At 34.9% G+C, this 13,393-nt stretch overlaps 1 protein-coding gene across 5 annotated transcripts in view; it reads left to right on the top strand.

Moving 5' to 3' along the window:
* LOC129798012 (serine-rich adhesin for platelets) overlaps positions 1–13,393 on the top strand; it is a 148,819-nt gene that overhangs the window by 115,061 nt on the left and 20,365 nt on the right. For 3 of the 5 annotated variants that reach the window (XM_055840944.1, XM_055840945.1, XM_055840946.1), the window contains exons 9-13: positions 2,279–2,888; positions 7,199–7,321; positions 7,440–7,569; positions 7,695–7,819; positions 7,957–8,019. In XM_055840944.1, coding sequence (XP_055696919.1) covers positions 2,279–2,888; positions 7,199–7,321; positions 7,440–7,569; positions 7,695–7,819; positions 7,957–8,019 — 1,051 coding nt within the window. The remainder of the gene's footprint in view (positions 1–2,278; positions 2,889–7,198; positions 7,322–7,439; positions 7,570–7,694; positions 7,820–7,956; positions 8,020–13,393) is intronic. The other 2 variants (XM_055840947.1, XM_055840949.1) reach the window with 1 other exon arrangement.

Here is a 13,393-nt window from a genome sequence, read left to right on the forward strand (position 1 = left end):
AGTCTTATAGAATTCCCGAATCATGGCTTATTAGAAAGTCTCAAAGAACGATTTGCTTAAATAACGCTTGTAGACTAATTAAAATAGTCGTTGAGACCTTTATATATAAAAGTGGCGTACCATTAAGGGGCTCAAGTGATTCTATAAACCAGAGGTGTGCAAGAAACCGTTGAAACCGAATTAACGTCAAAATAAGTTTGTTATAGTAGCATTTTGACCATTGACGTACATGTTTCATTTGACGTTAATTCACTTTCAACGGTTTCTTGCACACCTCTGCTATAAACATTACTGTGAAAGGAAACTGAAGAGTTCTATGAGACAATCTTATAAAACATCTATATATCTTCTAAGAGAATGCTTATACAATACTCTAAATTTAATATTATAAACGGATATGAACCTGTTATAAGACCATAATCAGAATAATTAAAAGAATCACAAAAAAAATTTCGCTTTTATACATTTTTATGTAATTCTATTTTATGTAATTATAATTTTTTAATGTAATTTGACATGTTTAGGAATTTATTAGTTCACCATTACCGCCGTTCCAGAGATACAAAGGTGGTCGCTTTAGCTGTGCCGCGAACCCACGAAAATCCAAATTGTCCCTGTAAATAATCTGCTGAACGCGTCTTCTTTTTCTTTATTAATATCCAATCGGTATATGAGGAAATGCCTCCAAACTGCGTCTCGACTGAATTTTACGCTTATTTTTAAATTTTAAAGACTGTTATGAGCATGCTACAAGTTTTCAATAGATCCAGGTCAAATTTAAGGGGAAATGAGAGGAAATCAGGGGAAGTTGTTGACATTTTGCGTGCAGCGTTTGGATTGCAAAGCATTTTTCACACAAATTCATTCAATAAGAGTAAATTTGCTGTATTGTGCTAATGTTTTAAAGTAACAACGTGGTGTGGTATAGTGATAACGAGTGTATAATCAAGAAATAAAGAAATTACTAAGTTTTACAGCATCTTCTCAAAGAATGCCTCACATTCTTTGTCAGTAGTGTTCAAAGAACTTCCTGAGCATCGTAATAGTGCACCACTTTTACATATAAGGGTCACTGAGACCTATTCGGGAGTACTACAAGCGGTGTTTAAGAAAAGCAGAGTATCGTATTTTGAGAACGGTATAAGCCAAAATGAAGGAGAAAATACTTCTTGGACACTCCCATGGTTTTTTTTTATAAATTAAAAAGGTGCAAGTGCCACTGAAGGACAAAAAATAAATAAAAAAAAAATAATGGTACAAACTGATAAAAATGGATTACTTTAATTTTTTTGTGGAAATCATGATATTTTTCACGTGGAAAAATTTGTTAGTGTACTGAAAGTCTAAGATTCTTCTATAAGACTCTTTGCAGAGCAAATATGAGAATCTTATAGCAGTTTTTAGTATTCTTCCGTATTGTACTCATTGCGCTCTTCTATCGTAATAGAAAACTCACAGCGTAATTAATCTGCTTTTCGGTTTTATTCATAAATTAGGAAGTAATAATTGCAAACAAATGACAAAAGGCTCTAGAAAATATTGAGCAAATCGATAAAATAGGACTACTTTGATTTTCATTAAGAAAATAACTAATATTTTCACGTGAAAAAGATTGTACTAAAAAAAAGTCTATAAAAAGAACTTGTAGCACACCTTGAAATAAGATTCATAAGAAAATAGTTCTTAATGCTTTTGTCCTTATTAACACATATTTTGAGCTTGATGTAAGTAAAATATTATAGAACATATTTTCTTGAGAAATATTATCTTATAAAAAGGGTTTCGTAGTATTGTATTATGCTTCTTATGAGACTTTTATATCTCTATCCTATAATTCCGCTGTTAGCTGTTTAGAAGATCATTATAAGACCATTTCAAGTATTTGGTTCTATAAGGCAGCTAATTTGCTAGTTGGGAAGGGCCCTTTAAAACTTGGAATACTGAAAATAATAGATTGAGCATGTATGGAGCGATATTAATTTTTAATTTAAATTTACACTTACTACTCCTATATCATTTTCACCATAAATTATTTCATAAAATGTTTGATTATAAAGGAACCATTGGATGTTAAAATAAAACTTTTCACTTTGCAAATTTGTATTAAATGATTAAATTTCCATTTCAATTTGGCATTTGAACAATTGTGTTTTGCTGAAATCCAAAATGAAAAGGGAAATGTAAACTTAAAGTGGTCAAATAGTGCACTGATTGTGGCAAATAGAACCACTATTGCATGTGACTATTTGTATAATTGGATTATTTTCACTCCCTCAAGCGGTTGCAGTTGGTACGTCAGTTGAGGCACCCGGTGAAGGTACAATGAAGACTTCACGTGCTGAAATTGTCCTCAAGTCTGCCACACTGCCCCGTCGGAAGGCCACAAAGCAGGAAGTCCAGCAGGATACATCATCTTCAACTAAACCTGAACCACAAATGCGTTTCTCCACTGAGATGCAGCATCAAATGCCAGATTTACGTAGTGCACCCATTCGTGAACATTCAACACCCTACAGTCCATTGTCACTTCATCAGCGTGCCATGAGCCTAGAACCTCAGGCTAGGGAGCATTTTGTGCCAATTGCCCGTCCATCGAACTACATCCGGACGACATCTTCCAATCCCTTCCGGGCTACATCGCTCTCGCGTCAGTCAACAAATGAGTCTGACACAGAGACAACTACCACGTCAGCCACTCAGAGCCAACAAAATGTGGCAGCTGGTGGAACAAATCAGCCGATTAAGAAGAGCCCAAGGGAATTTATTATTCCCATTGCGGTTGAGGGTGGGGGTTATATAACACCCAGAGCTGGAAGTCTCGAACCATCGGAATCAACAGCCAGTGGCTCGACATTCAGAAGTACAGCAAGTCGCACCAAGAGAATTGGGTAAGTGAATTGATGACAAACAGAATTGAATATTTTCTAAATTATAGATTTTTTTTAAAGATTTCAATGCGTAAAAAAAATTAAATTAAAATTGAACAATTTTGGGAAGGAATTTAAATTATCGACAACTTTTCATAGTATTGCAAGTTCATAGTGTCACCACAAGAGGCGCTATGGAATAAAATCTAGAAGAGTTAACAATCGAAATGCTCTTTTATAACAATTTTGTTCGATAAAATCGTAATAGGGTAAATTAAGCTAATTCAAAACTTGCTCTAAATGGAAATTTTTCGCTACTCCAAATGGAAACGGCATTGTTTTCATGATAAATACAGTACTAAATTACTATTTTTATATATTTTCAATACCACAGTTTCATTATTTAGTTAATTTTCCTCCAAATAAAGCGAAAATTCATTCATATTCACAAATTTTAATTTGTTAATTTCTCAGAAAAATTAAAAGTGTACCTTTTCACCATCGAATTTTTCATCGATCGACTACGTTTTCCAATGAAAAACACAATAAAGTGACTGTTATTTATTCGTTTTGTTTAACATTTATGTCACATTTCTGGCTAATTTTAGTTAAATTAAGTGCTAATTTTTATTGTGAACGGTACGTGAAGTTTTCAAATTAAATAATTACCTATTTCGTGAGTAAAAAGGATTTTTTCTGAAGTGTCTGCAAATGCTTCAATAGGAAATCCCGGAAATATCATTCTTTTGGATGGATTTTCTTATTGTTTTAGATGGGAAAGAAGAAAAGACCAGGAATAAGAACAAATCCTGCATTCAAGAGCAACTCAACAAGGTTTTTGAAGCCTTTCGTCGCGGTTTCAGTTACCCTGTTTGTCTCCAATTAGAAACTTTCCCTTGTCTCCATTTGGATTAATATGTTTCGAATAGAAGCATTTTACACTTGCATATTTTTCTTGTATTTAAGAAGTTTTCAAATTATATCTAAAAAATTTTCACTAAACAGTAACATTCTAGAAGAGTCAAGGAGCAAATTTATGTAATTCTCTTTAGAAAAAATTGAACTTAATGGGTTGAGTCTTCTGTCAAAGTTTTTTTTGTTTTGACCCTAAAGTTTATTGCAATCTGTACGTGAATGTATACATTCGGCGAATTTTTATCACAGCAAAAATGAGTCTTTAAAGAGTGTGCATGCCCTCTGGCACGGCCTCTATAAACTAACATTTACATAAAACTTTTCACCTATAAAATTGAACAGGAAAATTAAATATAGAATTTGATATTGCATGTTGACAAACAAGTGAATTTACAAGTTAGGGAGACGCATTCTCTTCAGTCTAGAAGACCCGAAATTGACTAAAAGTTCTTTGGCTAGTGGGTTTGGGTGATGTTGCAGTCTGATTGCATAGATTCTTCTGCGTTCCTGGATAACACTTCGCACATCGGGTACCCCCAAATCATTTCTTATAATTTCATTTGATATATACCAGGGTGCATCAAGAACTTGTCTTAGAACTTTGTTCTGAAAACGTTCAATGATGTTGATATTTGATGTGGAAGCGGAACCCCAAATTTCCACCCCGTAATACCAAATGGGCTTCAGCTTGCTATGTCTCTTGTCCAAATGAAGTCCAAGGTACTTGACATCATCTTGAGCAGGAATGATATTATTATTGATTGTAATGGGTGGACAGGTCTCCCTTTTCAATGTGAATGTCACCTGGAGAGATTTTGACTCGTTCACACTAATTCTCCAACGTGTCATCCAATCTTCCATGGAATTTATGGCTCCCTGAAGTTTTCTTGTCGCGTGTAAAGGGTTAGGAAGCCAGAACAACAGTGTCGTCAGCATACGTAGCCATAACCACCCTAGAAGCACCATCCAGCGGGATGTCAGCAGTAAAAATTGCAAAAAGAAGTGGAGCTAACACACTTCCCTGGGGTACGCCCGCTCCAACAGGGTGCAAATCAGTGTCAGTCCCCAGATGGGACACAAAGAAACTCCTCTCGTCGAGATAAGACCTCAAGACTCCCGTCATCTGATCCGGAAGACAGCGGTGCATGTGCATCTTCCATATTAGGCCCTCATGCCAGACCTTATCAAAGGCCTGCCGGACATCCAGGAAGGCACTTGTACAAAAGCTTCCCGCCTCTAAATCACTGCTGATCTGTTTGATCACTCTGTGAATTTGCTCTATTGTGGAGTGTTTATTGCGGAATCCAAATCGGAAGTCCGGGATCAGATTTTTCTCTTCGACTATGGGTTTTAGTCTCGTTAATAAGAGCTTCTCAAAGAGTCTGGCAAAGAAGGGTAAGAGACAGATCGGGCGATACGATGCGACCACTTCGAGTGGTGTTCCAGGTTTAGGAAACATTATGATTTTTCCAATCTTGAAATGTTGCGGCATATATTCAAGCCTGAGAATGGCGTTGAAGATGTCACGCAAAATCTTGATGCATCCACTAGGTAGCTCTTGAAGAACACGAGCCGTTATCAAATCGTAACCTAGTGCTTTCTTTGGATTCATCTGGAGGGAAATTCTGTAACGCTCTGGCAATGCCATGTGACAAATTGGGTTTGAATCTCAGGAGAGCTTTTTCGAAAATGCGATTCTGTAGCCGTGACATTGCCATTTCAGCTCACGTGGCATTGTCAAAAGTCACATATTTGAGATTTCTGGCAATTCAAATGACAATGAATTTTGTTAAACAAATCAACCACAAAACGTACTGTATTTTCAAAAAATCATTAAGTAAAGGCATTTAATTAAAAATTCAATGAATTGCATTTTCGAACTCATATGATATGACAAAAAAAAGCTCGAATGACATTGTCAGGTTTTGAACTCACGCATGACAATCCCGTCTGACACAGGGTAAGGGGGCCCAGCGTTGAGCCATTAAATTAACACCCATCTATAGGAACTATTTTAGCCCCCATAGGCAAGATCCGAGTGGTAGGCCCCAATTAAGGACTAGATTTTGCCAAGTACATCAATGGCGGTGGATTGAAACTGTCAATTGCACATCCTGATTTCACCTTCGAATTTTACACAAACGATAGAAGATACAAAGATGGTGATATATTTTAATTAACCAGTATAAACGATTAAACACTTTAGAAAAGCAAAAACAATTGTATAAAAAAATTGTCTCCTAAAAATGCTCACGAAAAGGAAAGAAAAACACGTATTTCACGGTTGCAAACTTGTTTATTGTAATCACGACACTCTTCACTATACGAAACGCACAGACGAATATTTATTATTATTAATAAAATCGCACAAAATCACTCACAAACTTTGTGCAAATTTTCAAAACAAATAAAATCTTTTGGAAAATATTCCATCTTGTCACTGACAGCTGAGCAACACGGTCGGCAACATAATTTTCGTAGTTCCGCTCTTCACCACCATGAACGCAAAACAGTGTCCTTCACATATATTTAGTAAGGGGTATTTTGTATGGGAGCTTCTTAAAAGTAAGGTGTGAAAGATAGGGGTTAATTTAGGCTATAATCCACGCTTACTTGGTCAGACGGGATGTCACGAAAATTACAGAATTCCCCTACTGGAAAATTATGTCTCGAATTTCATTTACTGTGAATTTTGGCATTTGTCTTTTCTTGAACATTTCATCTCGAGTATCACAATTGTCAAATGTCAAAGTTAAAGCGTCTGAAAATGGTTTTGAATTAGGACATTTACCCTAGTTACAGGAAGTGCAGCTATCATTTAAAATTTTCAGAATCGACAGTCGATAGTATCGAAAATAAATTATCATGTCACCCCTGTTTTAAAATCGTGCTAATCCTCAAAAGCTGTAAGAAATTTTAGTGAAGAGAGCACATAGGGTAACTTACTAAAAGGCGGACAGCTCTGTAAATCGGACACACTGAAAGCCGGACGATGAAAAACGGTCTTAGCAGCCAAAAAGAATGTGAATTTTAGATGTTTCTTAAGTGTCCGCCTTTCTCAATTTTATGCCGAAAAGCATTCTCATTAAAGTATAAAGTGCTTCCGGACTAAAAATTAATTATTTGGGGCCGTTACTAAGAAGTTTGACAGCTGTCAAATAAAAAATCGAATGACTTTTCAAAGTTATAATAATTTTTCAATTAGAAAATAACTTGATAATATAATATTTATAGCTTTTAAAAACTCAATTCTTTTGAAATATTTAATTTTTTTTTTGTTCCGATCTTATCTATAATTGAAAATTTGATTTTCGGTTATCAACTCTGATTCAGGAAGAAAAATTCCCATGAGTAATTTCCTATTTGTGTGTATACTCAAAGGTGGGTTTATATTCAAAAATATTTACACTTTGCAGGTCATTGCTGAGTGAGAGGGATTCCGAGGAGGATTCCCTATTCAACAAACTCCATCGTCATACTTCACTGACTAAGGAAAGTGACACAGATGAGCCAAGATTTCATTCTATGCATCGTCTCAGGTGAGAATTGATTTTCTCTTCATTTTTCATTTTTTTTTGCACACGATGAAAATTTCTACAATGTGCAAATTTTCTTCACTCTGGAAAACTGAATATATGTGATTTGTCTTTTGTGCAGAAGTACACGTCCTGTGAAGAAGATAAATCAGGATCCCTCGGCGGATTCTGCAAGTTCCGGGGAAGATGACGATGAGGATGGTTTTGAAATTCTCACAGCTGAGAATCTCTTTTCAACTCTCTTGCAAAGAGTATGACGTTTTTTTTTTTTAAATACTTTTTCAAAATATTTTTCTTTTCAATGGATTTAGTTTTGATGGATTTTCTTCTATTTTTCCTCTCATTTTTTTTTTGGTATTCGTATTTGCAATTTAAGGTTCGTGCTCTGACAAATCGGATAAATGTGAACAACGAAACAACTTCGGGATTCCCAAGTTCGAGATTTATGAGCAATCTAAGACAAGGACATAGTCCATTCTGGCATCATGATCCCTTCGGAAGGTAAGTTTTTTTTTCTTTTAGCAAAAATTTATCTTTTAAATTTTCTCCTTTGGGTTTTTGTTAAATTTTATTTTATCATACTAATGGCGTTTTTTATTTGCTGAACAAATTAACTAAAACCAATAACCATTTCTCAGTACCACTCACCCATCTCACCAAAGTTACTCATATAGGAGTGAAACAGTTGAAACCAAAGTAACGTAAGTGTTTTTATTTGCTTTTTTTCTTCTACCAAAAAAATATTAAAAAAAAAATATATAAAAGAAAAATATTTTTCAATTAGATTGACCTCACAGAGTGAGGCAGTTTGTGTGGTTTAATTTTGCGAATAATGAGAAATTCCATCATGAGTTAACATGCTGTGGGAGGCCAAATTGGTTTTCCTTTCATCTTCATTTAATCAGCAGAATGCACACACATTTTCTCAATGCACCCCCCATATATCCTCCTATACTAAATTACATACAATCATTGTGAATTATTTTACTCACAATACATTGCTGCTGTAAATAGTTTTAATTTGGCGTGTAAATTACGTAATTAATAAAAGTATTGTTGAACTAATTGTACATAATTAAAGATAACATAAACGTGGGTTGATTGAACATTATAATAAAAGGGATGAACGAAGAAAATGTGGAAAATTTTAATGTTTTCCATTCCAAGAAATCATTTATAAAGGAGTAATTGGCATTATAACTTGGAAGAAATACTACGGAAAGGGCAAAGTAAAGCATTTCTCTAAGGAACTACAAAAGCGGTTGCAGAATTCTAAAGAAAATCAAACTTGCTTAAATGATGTGATTTTTCTTTGTTTTCTTCGAATGCGTTAAGATAATGATACTTAGAGCCTTTATGGTCAGGAAAAATTTTTTGAACAATAATTGCAGTGTATAGCTTTCTGTAATTAAAGACTCCTACACATATTGGGAGCAATTATGGTCGATTTTTTCAAGGATATTACCTGCACTATTTTAAATCCTCTACACAGAAAAAAAATATTTTGTAAAAATGTTCGTAAATATTTGTGAATTCCTATGGGGGAGTTACGAAATGCTCGTGAATCGTATAACCCACAAACATGTTCATAAAAGTTTGTCATTTGTTCGTAAATGTTTCTTTTCCTGTCGAACATTTTGCGAGCATTTACGAACAAATGACAAAATTTTACGAACATTTTTTGTGTGTTTACGAACATTTACGGACAAATGTTTGTAAAACAACAAAAAATGTTCGTCAAATGATCATGTTACGAACAAAGTTTGTGACCAAGGACAAATTTGTACGAACTTTTTTGTGGGTTATACGATTCACGAGCATTTTGTAACTCTCCCATAGGAATTCACAAACATTTACGAACAGTTTTACTAATTTTTTTTTCTGTGTACACATTCACACATCAAACATTATTTAAAAAAGTGTGAAAATCAAATTTTTGATGCGATTTTTTGAGACAAATGGGTGGTAAAGCGTCATTTACCTTATAAAATATTTGTAAACTTATTTCTTTATTGGTCCAATTTATGAGGCAAAGAATAATGTGCACGAGTTCAAGGTTTTCACAGCATTTTTCCTCACTCGGAAATTTCTTGTTAAGGGGTTACATGGGTCTCTGAGGTCAAAAAATAGGCCTTTTTTCTGATAATAATTTATTGTGCTGAAAATATTTTAGAAATTCCAGATTTTGGGATATGAAAGAATAACTTTAGAACAAAATTTAAAAAAAATGAAAAATTTTAAAAATTCGACAGTTGGTAGCTGATTTTCGGAACCATTCCTCAAAAAACTGACCTTGCGGTAGGCAGGATTTCTCCCAGTAGGTTCATCTGAAATCAATAAACCAAATATACTCTGTTAGAGGATTAGTTGTACCCGTGTATGAAGGAAGGTTTTTTGAAAAAAACAAAATTTGGATTTTTGGCAAAAGTTTTTGTAAAAAAAAAGTATCAATTTTTTCCTATTTTTCTACACATTTTGTATTGTAAAAATGGTTCTAATTAAAAGAAGTGCAAATCCTTCCTTCAAACACTAGATAATACTTCTCAAAACAAGTATGCAAAATTTCAGAAAGATCGGTTCAGTAGACTCTGAGTAATCTTGACTACCGCATTGTAAAACGGTGTTTTGAGAAAAACGCGTCTAAAGTTTTACAACAATATGCGCGCGCGGGCGGAATGCATAACTAAAACTGCTCTACCTCCGAGAGTTTCACTCCGATTGACTAAAATAATAAATTAAAATATTATTAAAAATTATTATTATTAAAATTATTATTATTAAAAATTATTATTATTAAAAATAATAAATTTCAGAAAATAATTTTTAAGTGTTATACTATAATATTAAAAAAAAAATGATTTTTTTACCTGAGAGACCCATATAACTCCTTAAGTTTACCGGTTCACAACCGATTTGAACTCATTTATGCATCACTTAAAACGTCACCATTATACGGGCTTCACACCCTTCAGACTAGAGACTTATGGCTGAGACTTATGCTGAAAACAGACACAGGCTGATCCTGGAGAACACTCAACTCGAAAAATTTGGCGGTAAAGGATCAGCCCAAACTATCATACATTGAGGAATTTGGATCAAGGATTAGCGTTTACAGAGAAAAATTTCTATTAAATCTCCACACTTTGATTGCTGAAAGACTTCTTAAGTGCAATATCAATGGATTTTTTGCACAGAAAGATGCACTCTGACCTTCTCATTGCTTCAATCTTAACGCATTTTAAGATTTTGAGACATTGTGGACCATTACTCTCCATGTTTTTTCACCCAATTGACATTTCTAAAATCACCCAAAAACACCCAAAGTGAAGTTTTTTATTTTCAGCACTGGCGCTGATGTCGCCTAATCCCCTTAATTTCACTAGACCTCACGAATTTAGAAGATCAGCCTGATCCTCCAAATTTTGGGCTGATCCCTAAGAGCCTTGACAGACCTGAGGATTAGCCGAGAGACGGCTTAGCGTAATTATATTCGAAATAATGATTAGACTTCATTTCCATAATTTTCCACTAAGTCGTCTCTCGGCTTAAATCGTTAGTGTGTCTAGGGCATAAGTGTATCGACACCAATTCTCCTTTTTCGGGCTGAATCCTAAGTCAATCTGTGTGTCTCTTTTGGGCTTTAGCGCTTAAGTCATAATCTTTAAAGATCAAGTTGTGGCTAAGCCCACAAATTTGGAGACTTAGCTAGGTCCTCGTTGAAACGAAGGTTTAATGCTTTGTTAGTGGTTTATCGATGATGACGCACCCTTGCAGTGACACAGTGAAACATAAAATGATCATAACTGGGATTAAAAAAGAATTATACGCATATTCAGGTAGTGTTTTATGATATTTTGAGCCAAAAACTGAGATAACAAAAAAGCACAAAATGTAATTTCTCCACCATACTCGAGAGAGAAATAATTTTGTGCATAAACGTTTGACATTTTTTTATGTTTTCGGAAAATGCCATTTGACAGCCCGCCAGTTGTCAAAACAACGTTGTCAGAATCTGAGCACTAAAGTCTCAATTTAGGACTAAAAGAATCCTCGGTCACCAACAAAGCCATCTTAGTGAGGAATTAGGGAATTAGTCTCAGGTCTGAAGCCGGCCTTACTTAAACCGGTTCATTACCAGTTCAGAACCGGTCATGCTCGCCAGGACTTCAAAGACATTTTCAACTAGCCCAACCATGGCCCCCTTTGGTTGAAAAATACCCTCTGTAGAGCCTTTTTAACCTTTGACTTTGAAAAACCGTTATCAGAAATTATTCATCAACGGTATTTTCGTATATACTGTGACTGAATCTTTTATACAAATTGGTAATTTTAGGCTGGCAGTATTACAGCTTCAGTCAATAAATTTAGCTCCAAGTTATTTATTTTCAATCAGTTTATTATTAAACGTATCGAGACACTTTATTACTGCTCGAACTCTACGGAGAGAGCAGTATATATAATCTCTTGATTCTTTCACCCCCCCCCTCCCCCAAAAAATTTGCACTTTGCACCCCCTGAAGACTACTTTTCACAACAAATCATGGCATTTCAGACGATTTTTGAGAAATGACGTCACGCTGTTTCTCCGTCCGGCTGTCGCCAGCTCTAGAGACCAAACGGTTTGAGATAGCAACTTGGAACCTAAGGGGAGCTCCCCCCCACATAAATCGAGGATCGTTAACATGCCCATCATTCTTGCAAATTTTGCTTTTGGAACCGTTTTCATACAGTGGAGTGTCTACAAATTTGAGTTGATTTCGTTTTATACAAATTTGTTCCTGAAATTTGAAACAGAATTTGTTGCACTCGGCTGTTTTGTTACCACTGTCTGGAACAAATTGGTAAATATTTTTTATAACAATATTATTCCTACATCTGTAACATATTTGTTCCAAAAATTTTCGGTGTCCGTGGACGAGGTAATTTTTGGAACGGAATTGTTACTCATATGGGGAATCTTTTTGCTCCCATTGTCGGGAACAAATCCGTGTAAGTGATTTCGTCTTACAGTTAAGGTCTATACTTCAGTCGAGATGGATTTCGGTGGCGAAAATTCATAAGGAACATTAAATAAGAATCAACTTAAGAGTGTTTTATACACACGCGTGCATGACGAAATCATATGTGAGTTCTGGCAGCAGGATGGGGGAAGGGAATCTCGAATTAAAAAAGTGAAACTATGTAGCACGAAAATTGCCACAGATTTGGCGTCCTCTTCATTTCGGTGACGGGTGACTGAGTGTGAGAGGAGGAAGGATACGATTTTATACTAGACGAGCTATTTATTGGAACAAATTCGTTACTAATACTGGTATAATTTTGTTCCTCCTAGAAGGTACAAATTTGTTTTAAAAAATTTCAGTGTCCGTGGACGAGCTACATTTTGGAACAAATTCGCTACTAATATTGGGTATATTTTTGAATCTCGTAAAATGAACAAGATTGTGCCAAAAATTATGGTGTCCGTGGATGAGCTAATTTTTGGAACAAATATGTGCCGAAATTTTTTACCGTGTATTCTCGAGGATCAGCCTGTGTCTATTTTCGGCATAAGGGTACTGGAACAAAAAATCATCAAAAAGAAGTTTTTGCAGTTTGATCAACAAAGCAGGTTTTGCGTCATTTTAGAGGTATTTTTTTTCGAGCAAAAAACGGGTAAAAGAAATATTCGAGCACCTTTTGTCTACCGCCGACTTAACGCATATAAGCAACCTCAGGAGAAAATTCCCGAAAAATTTTATAACTGGCTGTACACGCTACAGATTTGCAGTTTAGGGATAAAACTTTAACGATTTCATAACAGTCGGGTATAACGGGTATTACGGATATTACGGGTATTGAGAATCCTTAAATTTCATGGCATAGCTTGCAGTTTAGGGAGTTTAGGTCTTCGAGAACAATTAATTGCGTTAAACTACCAAAATCAAATGCCATGAAAGAAAACTTGCAACATTAATAAGCTGTGCACTATAATTGAATATACAAGTTTTAACAAAAGTTATTTGAATAAGTATTAGAGATTTCCATGAATATAGAACTTTTCAATGACTTTGAACAATTGAACAACCTAATTAA

The sequence above is a fragment of the Phlebotomus papatasi genome, chromosome 1 (genome assembly GCF_024763615.1).
Source record: "Phlebotomus papatasi isolate M1 chromosome 1, Ppap_2.1, whole genome shotgun sequence".
In the NCBI taxonomy this organism is placed as follows: domain Eukaryota; kingdom Metazoa; phylum Arthropoda; class Insecta; order Diptera; family Psychodidae; genus Phlebotomus; species Phlebotomus papatasi.